The sequence below is a fragment of the Lethenteron reissneri genome, chromosome 58, assembly GCF_015708825.2.
Source record: "Lethenteron reissneri isolate LAM-NWPU_2019-01 chromosome 58, ASM1570882v1, whole genome shotgun sequence".
NCBI classification, from domain to species: Eukaryota; Metazoa; Chordata; class Hyperoartia; order Petromyzontiformes; family Petromyzontidae; genus Lethenteron; species Lethenteron reissneri.
The window spans coordinates 1,136,413-1,155,983 of NC_083836.1; the positions used below are offsets into that span (position 1 = coordinate 1,136,413).

The 19,571-nt window shown below is 53.8% G+C and overlaps 1 protein-coding gene across 3 annotated transcripts in view; it reads right to left on the reverse strand.

Moving 5' to 3' along the window:
• LOC133357383 (endoplasmic reticulum-Golgi intermediate compartment protein 3-like) overlaps positions 1-19,571 on the reverse strand; it is a 45,249-nt gene that overhangs the window by 9,768 nt on the left and 15,910 nt on the right. For 2 of the 3 annotated variants that reach the window (XM_061575266.1, XM_061575267.1), the window contains 5 exons: positions 7,267-7,298; positions 3,216-3,312; positions 2,081-2,145; positions 1,165-1,301; positions 896-951 (listed from right to left, as the gene is read on the reverse strand). In XM_061575266.1, coding sequence (XP_061431250.1) covers positions 896-951; positions 1,165-1,301; positions 2,081-2,145; positions 3,216-3,312; positions 7,267-7,298 — 387 coding nt within the window. The remainder of the gene's footprint in view (positions 1-895; positions 952-1,164; positions 1,302-2,080; positions 2,146-3,215; positions 3,313-7,266; positions 7,299-19,571) is intronic. The other variant, XM_061575268.1, reaches the window with a different exon arrangement.

Genomic DNA, 19,571 nt, shown 5'->3' on the forward strand with positions numbered 1-19,571 from the left:
CGCGCCGCGTTACTTCCCGCGGCCGCGTTACTTCCCGCGGCCGCGTTACTTCCCGCGGCCGCGTTACTTCCCGCGGCCGCGTTACTTCCCGCGGCCGCGTTACTTCCCGCGGCCGCGTTACTTCCCGCGGCCGCGTTACTTCCCGCGGCCGCGTTACTTCCCGCGGCCGCGTTACTTCCCGCGGCCGCGTTACTTCCCGCGGCCGCGTTACTTCCCGCGGCCGCGTTACTTCCCGCGGCCGCGTTACTTCCCGCGGCCGCGTTACTTCCCGCGGCCGCGTTACTTCCCGCGGCCGCGTTACTTCCCGCGGCCGCGTTACTTCCCGCGACCGCGTTACTTCGAGCGACCGCGTTACTTTCTGCGACCGCGTTACTTCGAGCGACCGGGCCCTTCCCCTTTTTGGGAGCGACGACGCTTGGGGCCTACAGCGAGCTCGGTCCGGGGGGAGGGGGGAGGAGAACGGAAACGCAGGAAACGGCCGCAGGTGGCAGCCGCTGGGTGCCAATGCGGAGGTGCGCCATTCCCTCAGCGGCAGCGCAAAAAACCATAAACATCCGCTCGACGTGCTCTGCCAAGTATGTGCCGGCCATTTAACAACAACAAAAAAACAACTCAATCAGCAGGCCGAGTTATGCTACGAAGCATGAGCCACGCGGGGTGCGCTGGCGGGGAGCGGGGGGTTGAGGGGAGCGGGGGGGGGGGGCTGGCGGGGGGTTGAGGGGAGAGGGGGGGGGCTGGCAGGGGGCGGGGGGTTGAGGGGAGCGGGGGGGCTGGCGGGGGGTTGAGGGGAGAGGGGGGGGGCTGGCGGGGGGGCGGGGGGTTGAGGGGAGCGTGGGGGCTGGCGGGGGGTTGAGGGGAGAGGGGGGAGAGGGGGGCTGTGGGCCGCGCTGCTCACCTGTGAAGACGCCGCCGATGATGGCGCACACGCCAGTGAGGAAGTGGGTGAACGACCTGCAGGGGTCACAGCGGCCGACAAGCGCACGTCAGGAGAGCACCGGAGGGAAACGCAGGGGACGAGGGCTCGGCCACGTAAGCGGGCATGCAAAAAAAAACATTTTTTTTATAATTATACTAATAAAATAAATAATAAAACCTATTAAAAAATTTTGTTGAATTAAAACAAATAGGCCACAGATGCGGGAGCTTGGCGCGCTGCGTTACTACCTCTGCTTCTCGGTGAAGCGCACCATCATGGGCGACAGCTCGTAGGAGACGAACACACCGGGGAGGCCCTGGTCGCCCGCCAGCCCGTTGGCCACCTTCTCGTGCTTGGTCACCGAGAACTGGTTCGTGCGCAGCGCCTGCGGGGGTGGGGTGGGCGCACGCGCACCGCCGGTGAGCTGACCGCAAACCCCAACAGCAGCAGCCTCCGACGTTCCACCTACCGGTGGTCGTCCCCCACTGCCCACGTGCCCCGACGCTTGCCTTACCGCTCCACATGTGCCATTGGCACACACGATCATCATCGTCGTCGTCACCATAATCTTTGGGTCCATACGGCGTTGCTTTCATTCCTCGGCAACTCAAAGTGCCTTATAGCACGTCTCAACTCCCATATTCAAAGGGCACCCTCTTTGGCAGCTGTCTCTGCGTGGCACAAGGCGACTCATCGCTTCGGCCATCGAGCCACGAGCGCGCGCACAAAGTAATCGCGGCTGTGACACCCGCAATGCCGCCCCCCCCCCCCCATCTTGACAGATCTTGGAAGCTGAGCAGGAATGATGGAGCCTGCTAAGCACTTTTATGGGTGTCCACAGGTGGGTCACAGGCGTTATAGGAGGACTTCTGAAAGGGCTGCCAAGTGCCAGTATAAGGCATTACAGGTGGAGTCCGACCCGCTTCCGTGAATTTGAGTCGACCTGCGTGGAAATTTGAGTCCTGTGCCCTCGTACGTGTGCGGTTCCCCACACAACACGCAGACACGGATCGGGTCAAACATCCCAACTCAAGAAAGATACTTTAATTAGGAATGCCCAGAAATAATTTGCACTGCTAAAGGTACGATTTACATTTGATTTACAAAAACACGAAACTAAACGAGTGGCCATGGAGCCGCCGGTAACGCAAGCGCGCGCAGTACCTCTCCGTTCAGCTTCACGTAGACCGTTGGCACGATTTTAACAAAGTACTGGAACATCATGAAATCTGCAACGGACAGGAGAAATCGGGGCAAACTTGAATCAAAGCAGACCCACGGGTACGTTTTGGACCGCGCGTCACCCTGAGCGCAAGGCTATCACAGGAAGGCGCTGCTGTGTTCCACGGACACAGCCTGCAGTTGTTTGACAGCGCCGGGTGGCGTCTCTGCGTGTAAATTCACGACCCTGGCACATAATGGCCCCGCTCTTTTAGAACAACGTAGGGCATCTTCAGCGTTCGCTTTGAAGCCGATGGCGTGCGGTGGTATTTAACGGTTAATAACACCGGCGGCGATAATAACCGGCGCTCCCTGCCAAATCAGAAACGTGAACTTCGAACGAGCGGCGGACGCGCGACGCCGCCGGCGTCTCGTGCGTCGTGCCGTGGGGTGGGGGGGGGGTGGTGAGGAGTCACGCGAGTGTCAATGTCGTCGCGGACACCCAGCTCCAGTTACCGAGCCGCCACCAGCACCACCTCCTCACCGCCCTCTGCCACACCGCCTCGCTCGTCCCAACAGCCCGCGCTGCCCGTGTCCGCCCTCATGCACGCGATGTCACACGGGAGCAGCGTGGGCCGCAGGGGCCACAGGTGACATCCTCACTCCCTCCCACATCCCAACCCCACCTCCGCCCTACATAGGGGGGTGTGCGCATGTGAGGGGGTGGCGAGGTGTTAACTACTTCGCCTGGTATGCAGGAGGTCGTGAGTTCAATCCCGACCCCGACGCCTGCTGCATATTTGGAGTTTGCATGTTCTCCCCGTGGTCGCGTGGATTTTTCTCCAGGTCCTCCAGTTTTCCCATCCACATTTAGCATCGCGCGTATGTAGAATCAGCATCACACGTATGTAGAATCAGCGCGATGCGAGTATTTGGCTGCAATAAATTTCCACACGATGATAAGTCACTTCGTGGCGCGATCATTTGTGAGAGCCAGGTCGCTTCTGAAAACGAGCTATACACAGCTCAGTGGGCCTTACCTGGTAAAATAAAAAATCTACATTTTGTAAGATTTGGTTTTCACACACACGCACACACACGCGTGTGACATGAGCGACGAGCCCAAGGCGTTTGGCACCTTCGTGGGAGACCGACTTGGTGCCGTCGAGCGGGTTCACGATGCCAGGGTAATCGCGGCCGAAGGACAGGTGGGCGATGTGGTGCGTCAAGTTGAACTGGGGAAACAAAAAGATAAAGGTACCCCGTGTGGCCTTAACAGACTGTTGGGGCAAGTGCTGTTAGCGAGCAGCAGCGCCTACGAAGGCCGGCACGGCACTCGAGGGGGTTGGGTAGCCAACGCCACGCCTGGACACCAGGTGCTCAATTGAGGCCGAGTCCACCAAAGGGAGGCCCCATGACTGGTTTAGAGAATCGTCACTGGTGTTGGCCTGTGAGCGGGAATCGAACTCGGGTGGCCGTGTTCGTAGCGCGACGCGCTAAACTGGAGAAACACTCGCACGCGCACACATATGGGGATGGGGTGAATTCGCCGTGATAACAACGATCGCTGCATGTGTATGTATGTGCGTTGAACTTGTCGCCCCGTACGTAGCCAACCGCGCTAATCGGAGGTCAAACGCCAGTGGAGAGCCATGGCCGTAGCCATCGATCGATTGAGGAACGTCATGCTCTGGGCTCACGATACGTGCGGAAAATCGCAGAGCGATGAGATCAGGTCATGTGCAGGTGCTATATGGGTTGTTTCATCGCGGGATGTTATTTATGGCTTTCATTGTGTTTTTTAAATAAATATGCATTTAAAAAAAGATTTTTGTGAGCTGTTATGCATTGAAACATTCGCAACTGGGACTGATTTTGGTTTAGTACTCTCTTCCATTGTAATAACCACTGGATTTCAGCCATTGCTTACGAGGCAATCTTGGATTACAGTAGGACTTGTGCGTAGCTTATCAATGTATGTTGAACTTCTTTCGCACCGTACGTAGCCAACCGTGCTAATCGGAGAGGCGGGGGAAGAACAAACTAAACACATCAATGGCGTGGTCGCGTTGACATGTTTAAATCCGTGAGAGAGCGCTTGACAAGAGGAGTTGCTCCCGAGAGCAATCAAGAGCTTCTGTCGGCCTCGGTTCTCTGCCACAACAACCACTTCTAGTTTCAACGGCCTCAATTTATACACCGCCCCGGCCAATCAGGAGCTTCCGAGCCTCCTTGGCCCGAGAAGGCAACATTGCTTCAGAGACGCGAGCACCGATCACCCCACAAATTGAAAATCCCAGGAATTCATAAAATAAACAAAATGCAGGGCAACTCCTCTTCTCCATAACTCCTATTATCCACGACTACTATTATCCGTGGCAACAGAATCCGCCGTGTCACCGCGGACAGGAGGCGTTTTTCTCCCGTACGCTGCAACATTGACAAGGCGAGCCTGCCTTGCTGCACCGGAGTTTATGTCGGGGGACACTGCGCTGCTCTACGCTGCCTCTCTCCGATGACACTTCCACCACAGCCGGCCTGCTGTCGCGGGAGCGCTCGGCGACAGATTAAATGAACAAATACGTTAAAAAGACGCAAGCGAACCGAGGACCAGGAAGCCCTGCGACAGGGCCTGCAACACGTGAAGCCGGCCCCGACGCCTGCGTTGCGTCCACAGTGCCAAAGCGCAGCAATCACCGGCTGCGGTAAACACAATCACACTCTTCCCCAAGCCGACGTGGCTCAAAGACATTTCTACGACCTTTTTTTCCGGGACACCGTCATCTAAAGCGCTGCGTTTATTTTCATTCCTCGAGGCTGACGGCGCGCACTCGCTGCTTCGCCGCTCGGGCCCCGTGCTCAGCTGAAAGCGAAGTCATAAATGAGCCTCGTAAACTGCTCATTTTTCCATCTACACTTGGACATATCAAGTTCTGTGTAAATCGCCCGTGCCACAGCGACGTCAAAACAAAGTCCGTTCTCCGCACGCCACCGCCACCATTGTCAGCGCGACCACCGCCACCACCGCCAGCAGGCCCGCGGGGATCAGAGCGGGGAGCCAGAACCTGCCTCCCCACGCACGACCCCCCCCCCCCCCCCGTGATCGGTGTTGAGAAACCGGATCCTCGGCACAGGACATGGCCAGGAAATAGTTCACCGCAATAAATGGCACGGGACTGATAAAACAAAATATCTCCTTACAGAGGCAGCGGCGGTGGTGGTGGCGGTGCGCGAGCGCGGAAAGACGCAGACGAGACTGGGACAGGGTTGGCCTGGAGCCCGCTGGGGGGGGCGGCACACTGATTGCGCCCGTCTGGGAGAATTACAAACAGCTGGACTGCGCCGAGAGGCTGAGATTAATAGGGCGCGAGTCGCGCTGATGAATGGGCCTTTTCTGGAAGAGGGTCTGCTGTCTGTGCTCTGCCGTGGCCATCACCCAAAAGATGAATTACTTTTCACCGGAGTAACACCCACAGGATTAAATAATGCCGGGTGACAGCAGTGAAGCCAGAACTCTCCAGTGCTATCAATTTCAGAATTTGAGTAAATTAACTTACCAAGCAGGAATGACTCGGTAATCGTGGTACGCATGGTGATCATATTTTGTAGAATATAAGCAAACCAATATCTTTGACAATTCCCATTTGGAGTGTTTTACCGGGGACAGCTATGTTTCACGACGGCTTAAGGACTCTTGTCAGAAAAACATCGAGACGGGAATGTTTGATCAAATCTCTTGTGCGAGGATTTGTGCGTGGTGTACAACTGGAGACCCCGGAGAAAGCCCTCGCATACTGTGCCAACCCAACCCGCCTGCCGTGGGATCAGTTAAAGGCGCGTGCATCGCTCCTTACACGGACATCACCGTACGTTTACACCGCATCTCGTCTCCGCCCTACAAATTTAATTTCACGTTGCATGGCAAGCGATGGACCAGACACAAATTTGTGATGTAAGCTGCAGGTATTTGCTAATTCAAGCAATAACTTCGAGTTTTTCGAGTCTAAGTGTTCCATGGGGAGGGGCTTCATAAGTGATGTTATTGCCTAATTACACACTTTAGATCCACGACGCTACATTTGCACATTCAAATTCCCGCAGGTACTCAGGTTCACGGTGGCCGCGCTGCAAGTGGCCGCCTGTAATCCAGCACTGCGGAGGCAGCAGCGAGGGTTGGCGGATCACCGCACACATTACTAAAATCCCTTCCTCCCGTGGGCGTCAAGCAGGCACCATACCCTGGCTCGCCAGGAAGTGGTGGTTCAGCAAAGTGCGGACTAATGTCAGCTGTCCATTCTGTAGGGCAGCACCTGTCAACGCCAGCACGGCACACAAGGGGATGGGTGGCCAGCACCACGTCCGGCTGCACAAGCTACTCGTTTAAGGCTGAGTCGACCTAGGCAAGGCTCAGGACCAGTGCAGATGTTCGTCACTGATGTTGGCCTTGAGCGAGAATCGAAGTCGGGCCGCCGGTTTCATTGCACAATGCTCTAAACCGCTGCACCACCGCTCCTCACTAATCAGTCTCACACACACTACCGCGCTCGTAGGCATGCGTGCGTGCGATGCGAGGCTCCTTGGTGCCTGATTGGTGGGCCCTAGGTAGGCAGTGAGGGATGGAAGTGGTGCTCGGCATATCACTGATGGAGCAAGAGTTGTTGAAAGTCTGAGGAGATGGCTGGCGGTGATGTCAGTGGGGATGCAGAGCGAGCGCGGCGAGGAGTCAGGGGGGGTGAGCAATCACCAGCGGCAAGCACTTCCCAATGTCTTCACCGATTGCCCGGCAATCGACAGGGCAATGGCAGCAGCTGTGAGCGAGCTCGCAGGACCCACGAGGGATTTTTGGGGTTTCCTCGCTCAGAGAACTAAATCGTCGTGAGCATCTTCTATTCAGATGATCTTTCCCGCGTACACGGTCTCTTGTCTGCTTGGAGAGAATCGACTTTGATCCTTGAAAGTGAAGAAGTGACTGAAGACGACAAAAAATGAATCGCGAAGTCGGCCAATCCAATTCAAGTGGAGTAACGGCAGTACATTCAGCCGGCCGTATCGACGACGTGAATTCAATTAATTGAGACTCGCAAATTTCACCAGTGAGCATGACTAATGAATTATCGGAATCCCACGCCTCCGTTGAGAGAGAGAGAGGGGGTGGGGTGGTGCTTGCCGACTGCCAAAGTTGCACTTACCTTGTCCATGCCAAATGGATTAAATTCATGCACTGTGGTACAACAAAAACACACGCACACAAGAGAGACGCAATCAATGCCGGTTCAGTTACAAACACATTAGCAGGCAAACAACGACCGGCATCAAGCCCACGAATACAACATTCTTCCCAGACTTACAGGAACGCGCGCTTTCACAACGACAGGCGGCGAAAAAATGTAACTTACGCACACTTTACACGACGGCTGAACTTCCATCCAGCCGCCCAATGGGGGAGAGAAGCAAAGCGACATTTGCATGCAAGAATTTTACAATAAACCTCCGCCCCCCCCCCCCCCCCAGCCGCGACAAGGACGCGGGCGAGGCTGCGGCTGGCACTCGCGACGCTAGCGACGCTAGCGACAGTCGCGAGCGCTTCAGGAGGCTACAGCGCCGGCCACGCTAACGTCAGCCGCCTGGTGAGGAGCATCGCGCGTCAGAATTTGATCGAATGCATCAGGGAGGTTCGAACCTGCCGGTTTCAGCGAAACGTCATAATACGTTGACGTTGAATTCGTCCGATCTAACTAAGGCTTTACCTTTCCATAGAGAGAGAGAGAGAGAGAAAAAAAAGCACCCGTCCTCCCGTGCTCACAACGTTATTGCTAAGAACTGCTCCGTATGAGTTCAGCACTGTGACCATTGGGGTCAGGAAATCAAGCAAACGCCAGACACGCTCAAATCATTCGCCCCAAGGTTGTGTGACAAGATGGAGAAATGACTGCAAAGTGACGCTTGGCCGATTTCCGGAGCAAAAATCGGCCTCTCGCTTTGGTCAAAGGTCGCCCCCCGTCCGACTTTGCAGTCCGCCCGGTGCAATTGGCCGTTCGCGTAAATTTAGTGCCGACTTCATTGCGCTCGCTCAGCAGAAAGTTATTTTTTTTATAACTGCAGCAATCACCGCGCGGATCTGTCTGGTCCCTGGGGCTCACGGCGCATGGCGGCAGCGATGACAAATGTAATAAAGTTGCGATGCGGCTTCAACGCAGACGACGACGACGACGAAGACCCCGAGGGGCCCGCGGCGGTTGGCCGCGCTCACGTGACCACAAGAAGCACAAGAAGAGTTCTCATCGATTTCCAAGCCGCAGACGCGTCCCTAGAAGCGGCTTTTAATGACTGGATTTAAATTCGCTTCTAGTGGTGGATTGTGGTGGGGGTGGGTGAAGGGGGGTGACGCCCCAACCTTGGGCCCCTAAGCAGTTGCCACCGCGTTGATGTTTACCAGAGAGAATACGTCGAGTGTTGTTCTTAATAATGAAAAACAAAATCTTGACATTTCAGGACCGCGTCGAAAGTCCGCCTCTGCTCACGTACAAACTCGCTTTCAGAATCATGGACGGATGGACGGACGCTCGTGGCCACGGGGCGGACAGGGTGGTGGCGCCGTGGTGTTGCTCGCGCCTGCGCACAAAGAAGCACCTGGGTTCGAGTTCTGACTCGGGCGCCTTTTCTGCGTGTGGCGTTTGCAAGTCCTCCTCCCCCCTGCACTGAATGGGGTTTCTTCCCGGTTCTCTCGATTTCTCCCATAGCCAATACAAAAGGGACCCTAATGTCACTGGCCAAACGTCTCAACGCTGAAAAATGACTCAGCAAATGACTCAATTGGGATCACACACAGACAGCAGCAACACCGCTCACTCCTCCGGCAAAACATGGCAGGACCCTCCCAAAACGGGTCTTGAGACTCAGCGCGGTCTTCCTGAGTAAACAATCTGAATGAATTACGCCCGTTACCAAGTGACTTGACAATGGGGTTGGTGGATTAGACAGAGATGGCCAGCCATCAAACAAAGACGTTCACCGCATCGCGCGCTCTCGGATGCGCCTCTGCGGCCGTCTGGAACGCTCTTCCTTCCGATATTCGGAAGCCACTGGAGCTACGCAACTTTTAAATCATCAAGATTGAAAACTAATTTCTTTAGAACTGCTTTTTATGTTTTGTTTGTTGTCCTTCCCCCGCACCTCCGATTAGCACGGTTGGCTACGTACATAAGTACGGTGCGAAAGAAGTTCAACAAACGTACACATACATACGTGATGTTTGTAACACACCGGCCACTCGCCCAGGAATTTGCTTCTGACCTATCTGCACAGTGTCAGTGTTCTCACCTCATACACGCGGGCTGATGCAGAAAATCCGAGTTTTTATTCCCACGTGTAAAAGTTTTCAACGAGCCTCTTACGACGAAGGAATTCAAATGATTAAATTACACGATTGGAATACGCACAGCAATCACCATCTCCCCCCCCACCCCATGTATCTCTCTCCCCATAGCAAAAACTTGGCAGGACGACTCCCGAAAAAAGATGAATGACACTCGGCGAGGCTTGCCTGGGTCATACAAGCCTAATTATAATCGTAATGATGACTATTAATGCCACGGTGTTGGTTCTTCCCCTAGCAGGCTGCCCCGTGCCGTCAGCCACTGTTTGCTCTGCATTTGTAAGGCACGTCAGGGAAAGAACATTCGGGCCAACGCTGGAAACAAATGTTTTGAGCCACTGTCAACGGTGCTCGATGAAGCGATTCTCTTTGCTTTTCGTGTTCTTAGTTTGTTGTCCTTCCTGCCAGCACCTCCGATGAGCGCGGTTGGCTACGTACGGCGGTGCGAAAGAAGTCCAGCGTACACACGTGCATACATTTGTACGCACTCACGTTCGGTGCCCTTTCACAGAGGGCATCTCCTCCTCCACCAGAGAGCCCCGGACCGACTTCCCACCAGAAGAGGTGATGCGTATGTGGAGCGTGCTTCTTGGTCGGCATGAATGAAAAACTGTTACTGCTGTTGTTGTTGTTGCTGCTGTTGTTGTTGTTGCAACTTTCCACCGCAGGTGCAATGGTATCGTGATTAGCTTTTCATCATCAATTAAAGCTTTACAAAACCTCTTCAATTCGTTCTAGTTCACCTTTTATTCTATCCTTCTGGTCCTGATTTCCCTTCCATGATGCAAACCAAACCTAAAAAACTACACAACTCTTTTTCACAAGCGACCTGGCCACAAATGATAGCTCAATGAACTGGCTTATCACGTGGAAATGTATAGTAGCCAAATACTCTAAAACGCACGTCGATTTTCATTGTGAAGGGAAAAACCGGTGGACCCGGAGAAAAATCCACATGACCACGGGGAGAGAGACACCGCAAACTCCAAATATACAGCAGGCGAAAGGGTCAGGATCGAACCCATGCCCTCCTGCATACCAGGCAAGGTAGTTAACATTTCGCCACCGTGGCGAGATGTTAACTACGGAGTAGAATCAAGTGAGGTATGTAGAGAAATGCGTGTCTATATTTAAATGGGCAGCTGCCACAGTGGTGCAATGGGGGAGGGGGCAGCTTTTAAAATCCCATCTCCCCCCCCTCTGCTTCTGTGCCACCCAGCGGCGTAGAGGGGGCCACCACAGTTAGGCGATCCGCAGGCCGTGTGTGGCAGAGGTCGCAACCGGGTACCCGATACCCGTACCCTACCCGATACGCGGCTACCCGTACCCAGCCGGGTACCCAGCCGGGTACCCAGCCGGGTACGGGTACGGGTAGCCGTTTGCGACCCTGGTGCGGCCGGGTACGGGTACGGGTACGGGTAAGCCGTGAGTCACTGGTGAGTAACCGTTTGTCACTCATTTCGGGTAGGGTATGGGTAGGGAACGGGTACCCGTACCCGGCCGGGTACGGGTACGGGTACCCATTTGCGACCCTGGTGCGGCCGGGTACGGGTAAGGAATCAAAACCCGTTTGCGACCTCTGGTGTGTGGCGAGGTTCTGCTCTATTCTCGTGCACGATGGCAGTGGCAACACGCTCAGGAGGCGGATGCCAATGTTGGGGTCTGCTGCTGGATACGGCGAGGGGGTCTTGAGGAGAGTTGGTGTCATTCTGCCCGTTCCTCCGTTTGAAGGAGACCAGACCACAGTGGGTTTACTACGGTGAGGTCTATAGTTTGGGTTGCATGGCCACCATCACGTGACCACGGCCTTTCTCTAACTTTCTATTAATTTAGGAGATGTGTGCATCGGCCGGCTAATGTTCCGACGCGGTCGATAGTGCACGAGTGTGGTGAGGTCAAATGTGGGTATGTCATCCGCTTCAGGTCAATGTGGAAGAGTAGACCAAAGGCCCTCGCGGCAGCAATGGCACGGTGAGCAAACATTTTTCATGGCTGCACCATTAATTATTTTATAAGACTCAATGCTGTATTTCGCTCCAACAACAGCAATGTTATCTTGTTTAGCAATGGGAACGTGGCCTCTGGAATGCCCGAGGAGAAATGAGAAGCATTCCAACCCATTTGCTGAGTTGTCTAGTGTAAACAAAGTACACACCCCACTACTCCTGAGTTGTTTTTAATCAAACTCCACTGGAATTTGCAAACGTTGTCTTGAACCCTTCAGTGCCCATTGTAACGAGAATTAATCCAGGATGGTTTGTTGCACGCACGCACGCAGGAATCTTGCCGCGCGGTTCGCGAGATCTCTTCCACGTGAGCACGAGAAGTGTGTGGGCCCACAGCCTCGGCCTCCACTGTTTATTTATCGAGCAGCCGTTGCACGAGACCGATCAATTAAAATAAAACTACAAATGTTTTCTCGGGTAAGGCCCACTGAACTATACGGCTATTTTTTCAGAAGTGATCTGGCCATAATTGATAGCTCAACGAAGTGGCTTATGACGTGGACATTTATAGCGGCCAAATGCTCTAAACGCATGTTTCTAAACGTGGAGGGAGAAACGAGAGGACCTGGAGGAAAATCCACGCGATCACGAGGGAGACCATGCGCTAAATATTTTTAGTGCGGCTCAATTTCTTGTGCGGACATTGACGATCGTCGGTACCATCGACCCGGACATCTGTAATGAAGTGCGGCTTGCCTGGACTCGAACCCAGGTCAGAGGCCGTTTTAGAAGTTTGGGGGGGGGGGGGTGGTCCCGAAATGCTAACCTTCATAAACATGGCCTGCAGATTTATAGTCAAAACATGAATAATAGTCAAAACATGAATAAGAAGAATATAGAACCCATTGCCACACGCGGTGTCTCTTAATCTTCGTGCTGTAAAATGGACATCTTCCCTCCCGAGCCGCTCTGCACACACAACGGGGGAAGCAGTAAACCCTCACACCCTGGTGACACGAAGCAGTAAACCCGCCTCACCCTGGTGACACGAAGCAGTAAACCCCCTCACCCTGGTGACACGAAGCAGTAAACCCTCTCACCCTGGTGACATGAAGCAGTAAACCCTCTCAACCTGGTGACATGAAGCAGTAAACCCTCTCACCCTGGTGACATGAAGCAGTAAACCCTCTCACCCTGGTGACACGAAGCAGTAAACCCCCTCACCCTGGTGACACGAAGCAGTAAACCCCCTCACCCTGGTGACACGAAGCAGTAAACCCTCTCACCCTGGGGACATGAAGCAGTAAACCCCCTCACCCTGGTGACACGAAGCAGTAAACCCTCTCACCCTGGTGACACGAAGCAGTAAACCCTCTCACCCTGGTGACACGAAGCAGTAAACCCTCTCACCCTGGTGACACGAAGCAGTAAACCCTCTCACCCTGGTGACACGAAGCAGTAAACCCCCTCACCCTGGTGACACGAAGCAGTAAACCCTCTCACCCTGGTGGACACTGAGCTTAAAACCCTCTCACCCTGGTGACACGAAGCAGTAACCCTCTCACCCTGGTGACATCGAGCAGTAAACCCTCTCACCCGGGTGACACGAAGCAGTAAACCCTCTCACCCTGGTGACATGAAGCAGTAACACCTCTCACCCTGGTTGACACGAAGCAGTAAACCCCTCTCACCCTGGTTACGACGAAGCAGTTAACCCTCTCACCCCTGGTGACATGAAGCAGTAAACCCCATCACCCTGGTGACACGAAGAATTAAACCTCTCAGCCTGATTGACATGAAGCAGTAAACCCTCTCACTCCTGGTGACACGAAGCAGTAAACCCCTCTACCCTGGTGAGTATCACGAAGAAGTAAACTACCTGGGGACACTACGTAAACCCTCACCCTGGTGACATGAAGCAGTAAACCCCATCACCCGGGTGACACGAAGCAGTAAACCCTCTCACCCTGGTGACATGAAGCAGTAAAACCCTCCTCACCCTGGTGACACGAAGCATAAATCCTCTCACCCTGGTGACATGAAGCAGTAAACCCTCTCACCCTGGTGACATGAAGCAGTAAACCCTCTCACCCTGGTGACATGAAGCAGTAAACCCTCTCACCCTGGTGACACGAAGCAGTAAACCCCCTCACCCTGGTGACACGAAGCAGTAAACCCCCTCACCCTGGTGACACGAAGCAGTAAACCCTCTCACCCTGGGGACATGAAGCAGTAAACCCTCTCACCCTGGTGACACGAAGCAGTAAACCCTCTCACCCTGGGGACATGAAGCAGTAAACCCTCTCACCCTGGTGACACGAAGCAGTAAACCCCCTCACCCTGGTGACACGAAGCAGTAAACCCTCTCACCCTGGTGACATGAAGCAGTAAACCCTCTCACCCTGGTGACATGAAGCAGTAAACCCTCTCACCCTGGTGACACGAAGCAGTAAACCCCCTCACCCTGGTGACACGAAGCAGTAAACCCTCTCACCCTGGGGACCGCCGCCAGCCACGTGACCTCACTGGGTCGTGCCGGCGATTGATTTTGGACGCCGCCAGGTGAATGATAACGCTCTCTCGTGCGCACATTGCCTCTTCAACATGCACGCGGAATAACTCAGCCTTGCTCCCGTGATAAACCATGACCTTCAATTACCCGGGAATCACTCGCCGAGAGCTGCAAGAATTTTCTACATGGGATTGCTTGTCCAATGTTATTAATAAGTGCGCTCCACACAGCACGCTCCACACAGCACGCTCCACACAGCACGCTCCACACAGCACGCTCCACACAGCACGCTGCACACAGCACGCTGCACACAGCACACTGCACCAGCAATGCACCTGGCATGCACCATAATGAAGCTCGGAGGCGGATCTCGATACTTCCCTGGGGGATCTGTCCCGAGATGTCTTGCTTTTTAAACAGGGCCCCACATTAATAAAAACAACACTCGGTGTATTTCTCCGGTAAACATCGATAAAACACCAACCCCCGAGGGGGCGATCGCCCCAGTCGCCCTTGAAGCCGCCGTCAGGATGTGCGCCACAGCATGATGGAACATCGTCACTCAAGCGCCTGTGTGTGTGCGCGCGCGCGTGTTTTTTATGTGACCTTAAGAACCCCTCTCGCAGTCCCCACTCGGTGGGGCAGCAGCTAGCCCAGTCTCCCCCTCCCCTGAGCTCAGGGGAGCAGCGTTCGGGACTTCTGTCCGAGTTTATAGACTCCCCCACCTCCCCCCCCACGTCGTGGTTCGTGCTTCTGTACGGCGCTCCTAGTGAAATATGAAAACATTAACTTTTTTTTAAACCTCACCTTAAGATGCGAGGAATCTCAATTCATGGCCGTACTTCACAAGGCGCCTGTGACCAAATCATATCTCTTGCATGCGAGCAGGTTTGAAGCCTGGCGAATGAGCGCGTGCGTGACCACCGCCGGGGGCTTGCCGGGCGTCACCCCCTCGCATGCACGAGGGTTTTCTCCGGGCTCTCCGGATTCCTCCCACGAATACGCAACAATTGGGCTCGGCCGAAACACTCAAGACGCAGGAACTTGCCGAGCAAGGGCATAGTGACTCAGCGAGGCTTTCCTGTATTCTCGTTCTTGTTGGGTGACAGCGGGTCAGATTTTAATACAAAACAGATACGCAAACACAATACATCTCCTTTCTAACTTCTGTCAATCCACTTAACACGTGCATGCGTGTGCGTGTGTGTGTGGAGACACATTCGTAGATGAAGGTGACGGATGACAGCATGAATGGCGTGGTGAGTGGAGCTGTCTTGTAAGGCCCCTCGGCGTGGTTCGATGGAATGTGTTGCGATGATGCGTATTTTTACATTATTGTTGAACGCGGTTACACATCCCGAGCGAAAGCCTTTGCCCCGGGGCAGTTTGCCTTTGAGAAGCCCCCGTCTTAAACAAGTCACAGGGCTCTCTGCTCACAGTAGGCACGATGGGGACAATGTGCTTCATCACAACACTACATTTTACAGCCATTGTCCATCCGCTGCTGGATGAAGTCCTCCACGTGCTATGCCCGGCCGCGGGGGCTGTTTGACCATACTTCACCACGGTTGGATGAAAGCGGTGACCCAGAACCGGCTCAGATGTAAACTAGTTTTATTTTACCACTGAGCTATTAAGCTCTTTTGCAGAAGCGATCTGGCCACAACTGACAGCTCAAAGAAGTGGCTTATCATTTGGAAATTGAAAGCAGCCAAATACTCGTGCATTTTTCTAAATGCACAAGTATTTTGCAGTGAAAACCCGGAGGACCCGGAGAAAAATCCACGCTACCACGGCGAGAGAGACACACAAACTTCAAACATACAGCAGGCGTCGGGGTCGGGATCGAACCCACGACCTCCTGTATACCAGGCGAGGCAATTAACATTTCCTAGCCACCGCGGCGCCCCTTATAACTCGTGACTGATGGTGGCTGTGGCCAGCAATTCGACGTCGAGTCTCTGGGCTCATAGCGCAGTACGCTAACCATCAGGGCCATCACTCTACCGCGCGTAGAACTTAGGTGCAGGTAATTTTCTAATATAGGACCCTTGAGGCAAAGCAATGAATAGCCGAGGCCTGCCCTACAAATTGAGTCACGGGTTCTTTAGCTTTTACTCTGCGGCAGACTATTCATTTTCCGAGTTCCCCAGAGCACGCACATGAAATACAACTACCTACACAAAGACAAAGATCCCCCGTACAGCCTTAACAGACTGTTGGGACAAGTGCTGTTAGCGAGCAGCTATGAAGGCCGGCACGGCACACAGGGGGGTGGGTGACCAGCACCACTCCCGACCGCCTTTGTCTCCCCAGTGGCGATGATGTTACACACCTCACCAGGTACTAATTTGAGGCCGAGTCGACCTAGGGGAGGCCAAGGACCGGTCCAAATAATCGTCACCGGTGTTGGCCGCGAGCGGGAATCGAACTCGGCTCGCCGGGTTCGTAGCGCAGCGTAGCGCTAACCGCTACGCTACCCCTCTCCACTACCTACACACGCACGCACGCACACACACACACACGCACACACACACGAGGCACAAAAAACGATCGCACGTGTTCATTTCCCTCTCAGTGGAGCCCAAGCCAAGAACGGCGTGCCAAGTCTACTCCCACGGCAGCCGCATTTCTGCACCGTAGGAGCATTAACCCACATGCCTCGCACTCCCACTGCAAGTCATACAATAACAGAACCACTGCCGGGAATTTATTGGGGTGGCAGCGAATGCTTGAACTACCCCCATTATCGCGGGCGGCGCTCGCACGGGCAGAGTGCGACGGACGCTACGACCCCTCGCGCGGCTCTGCGTCGCACGGCTCTGCGTCGCACGTCAAAGCGTCTCCGCGCTCGAGTGAGCACGGCAGGACGCTCGCGACCATTGGCAGCCCCAGGGACAGGGAGATGGAAATTCCACGTTCCGAAGGTTAACCCAGCAATGCGATGTTTAAAAAAAAAACGTGTCTGTCCGTCCGTCCGCACTCGTCCGACCGTCTATCTGGAGATCTCTGATAGGCAGGGATGAGGTCGTGCAGATTACGGCGAATGGTTGGAATGGTGTCGATCGGGTGTGATGGTGTGGTATGGCAGTGCGTGTGATGGCGTGGTATGGAAGTGCGTGTGATGGTGTGGTATGGTGGTGCGTGTGATGGTGTGGTATGGCAGTGCGTGTGATGGTGGTATGGCAGTGCGTGTGATGGTGTGGTATGGCGGTGCGTGTGATGGTGTGGTATGGCAGTGCGTGTGATGGTGTGGTATGGTGGTGCGTGTGATGGTGTGGTATGGCAGTGCGTGTGATGGTGTGTTATGGCAGTGCAGTGCGATGGTGTGATATGGTGGTGCGTGTGATGGTGTGGTATGGCAGTGCGTGTGATGGTGTGTTATGGCAGTGCGTGCGATGGTGTGGTATGGGAGTGTGTGTGATGGTGTGGTATGGCAGTGCGTGTGATGGTGTGGTATGGGAGTGCGTGTGATGGTGTGGTATGGGAGTGCGTGATGGTGTGGTATGGGAGAGTGTGTGTGATGGTGTGGTATAGCAGTGCGTGTGATGGTGTGGTATGGGAGTGTGTGTGCGTTGTACCCCCCCCCCGCCCATACGCTGCTGTGGACTTGGTAGCTTGTACCCCGGTCCGGTTTGCCGACGACCCCTCACGAGGATGGGACAGGTCCGTGCCTCGCATGCCGTGAATTTCCCGATTGCCATGTGCAAGGTCCGTAGGGTCAAATGTTGATCTTTATCAGTCCGTGCGCTCAACTCACCACTGTTGACATTCAAAAGATAACCGTTAATCTTTGTTGAACCCGCATTGACTTAACGTAAAGTATATACAGGGACTCGACATTCGACTTACGAACTTTCTGAAATATTAACAAACCTGTCCGTATGTCCAGTTGCCTGCTTGGACCGAGAGTCGGAAGTTCAACCACCACGCAATAGATGGCGGCGGTGGCATCTACATCTACACAACGTGAAGAACCAGTGGCATCTACATCTACAGAATGTGAAGAACCAGTGGCATCTACATCTGCAGAACGTGAAGAACCAGTGGCATCTACATCTACAGAACGTGAAGAACCAGTGGCATCTACATCTACAGAACGTGAAAAACCAGTGGCATCTACATCTACAGAACGTGAAGAACCAGTGGAATCTACATCTGCAGAACATGAAGAACCAGTGGCATCTACATCTGCAGAAAATGAAGAACCAGTGGCATCTACACCTGCAGAAAATGAAGAACCGGTGGCATCTACATCTATAGGAGATTATACAACGTTTAAAGCCATTCCTCGTGTTGAGTGTACATGCCGTACAACACGTTTGTAATCGACAGGAGAAAAGTTGAACTTACAAACAAATCAACTTACGAACAGACCTCTGGAACCTAACTCGTGTCGTAAGTAGAGGAATCCCTGTACATTAATAATGGCAGCGAACGGCTAATATCCAAGCCACGGTGATTAAACATGATGCTGTTTGCAGAGTGGTTTGTCATCCTACTTGTAACGTGGCAACCAATAGCAGTGCATGAACGAGCAATTAATTAAAAGTCAGCTTAATGAGTCCCCTTTACGAAATAAAAAACAGTTTTCAACACCACGTGGCCTTACTTGGAGAGTGGATGAACACACTCATTGCAGCGAAGGGACGGTCGTTGTAGCTCCGAGACAAAGATCCCCTGTACAGCTTCATCAGACCGTAGGGAGCACCTACTAAAGCCAGCAACCAAGGCGGCTGTTTCCCTCGTACTCATTTTAAGTCGAGTCGACCTAACGGAGGCCCGGGAGTGGTTAAGACATTCGCCACTGCTCTTGGCCATGGGCAGGAATCGAACTCGGGTCGCCGGGTTCACAGCGTAGCACGCGATCCACCGTTCCATCACTCCTCAGGGACACTTATTGACGGACGATTGAATTACAATATTTTTAAATCGACATCACCATGGTGATTCATTCATCATCACCACCATCACAATGAGTATCACTTTATTTTTACTTTGCTTGTTTACCCAGGGAAGCCTCAAGACTTTTTTCACGAGGGTCCTGCCAGGTTTTTCTCAATAGGGGGTTGTAGTTGCTGCTGCGTGCGATCCCAGTTGAGTCCTGTGCAGGAAAGTTTTGAGCATTGGGATGTGTGACCAATACCAGTTGCACCGAAGGTTGTTTTAACTACGGGAGGAAACCAGAGAACCGGGAGGAAACCCATACAGAACAGGGGGGAAAATATACAGCTCCACACTCGCTCACATACTCACATTCAAAGACAAAGATCCTCCATATAGCCATAACTATTGGGGTAAGTGCTATTAGCGAGCAGCTATTAAGGCCGGAACGGCACAAAAGGGGGTTGGTGGCCAGCACCACACCCAGCCGCCTTTGTCTCCCCAGTGGCAATATTTACACATCACACCAGGTACTCATTTGAGGCTGAGTCGACCTATGGGAAGCCAAGGACCGGTTCAAATAATCCTTCCTGGTGTTGAACCGTGAGCGGGAATCGAACTCGGGTCATTGGGTTAGTAGCGCAGCGCGCTAACAACTACACTACTGCTCCCCACACGCATTCATACACCCACTCACATTCTGCAGTACAGGGGGAGGAACACGCGAACTCCACAAAGGAAGGTGTCCGAGTCGGGACTCAAACCCAGGCCCTCTGT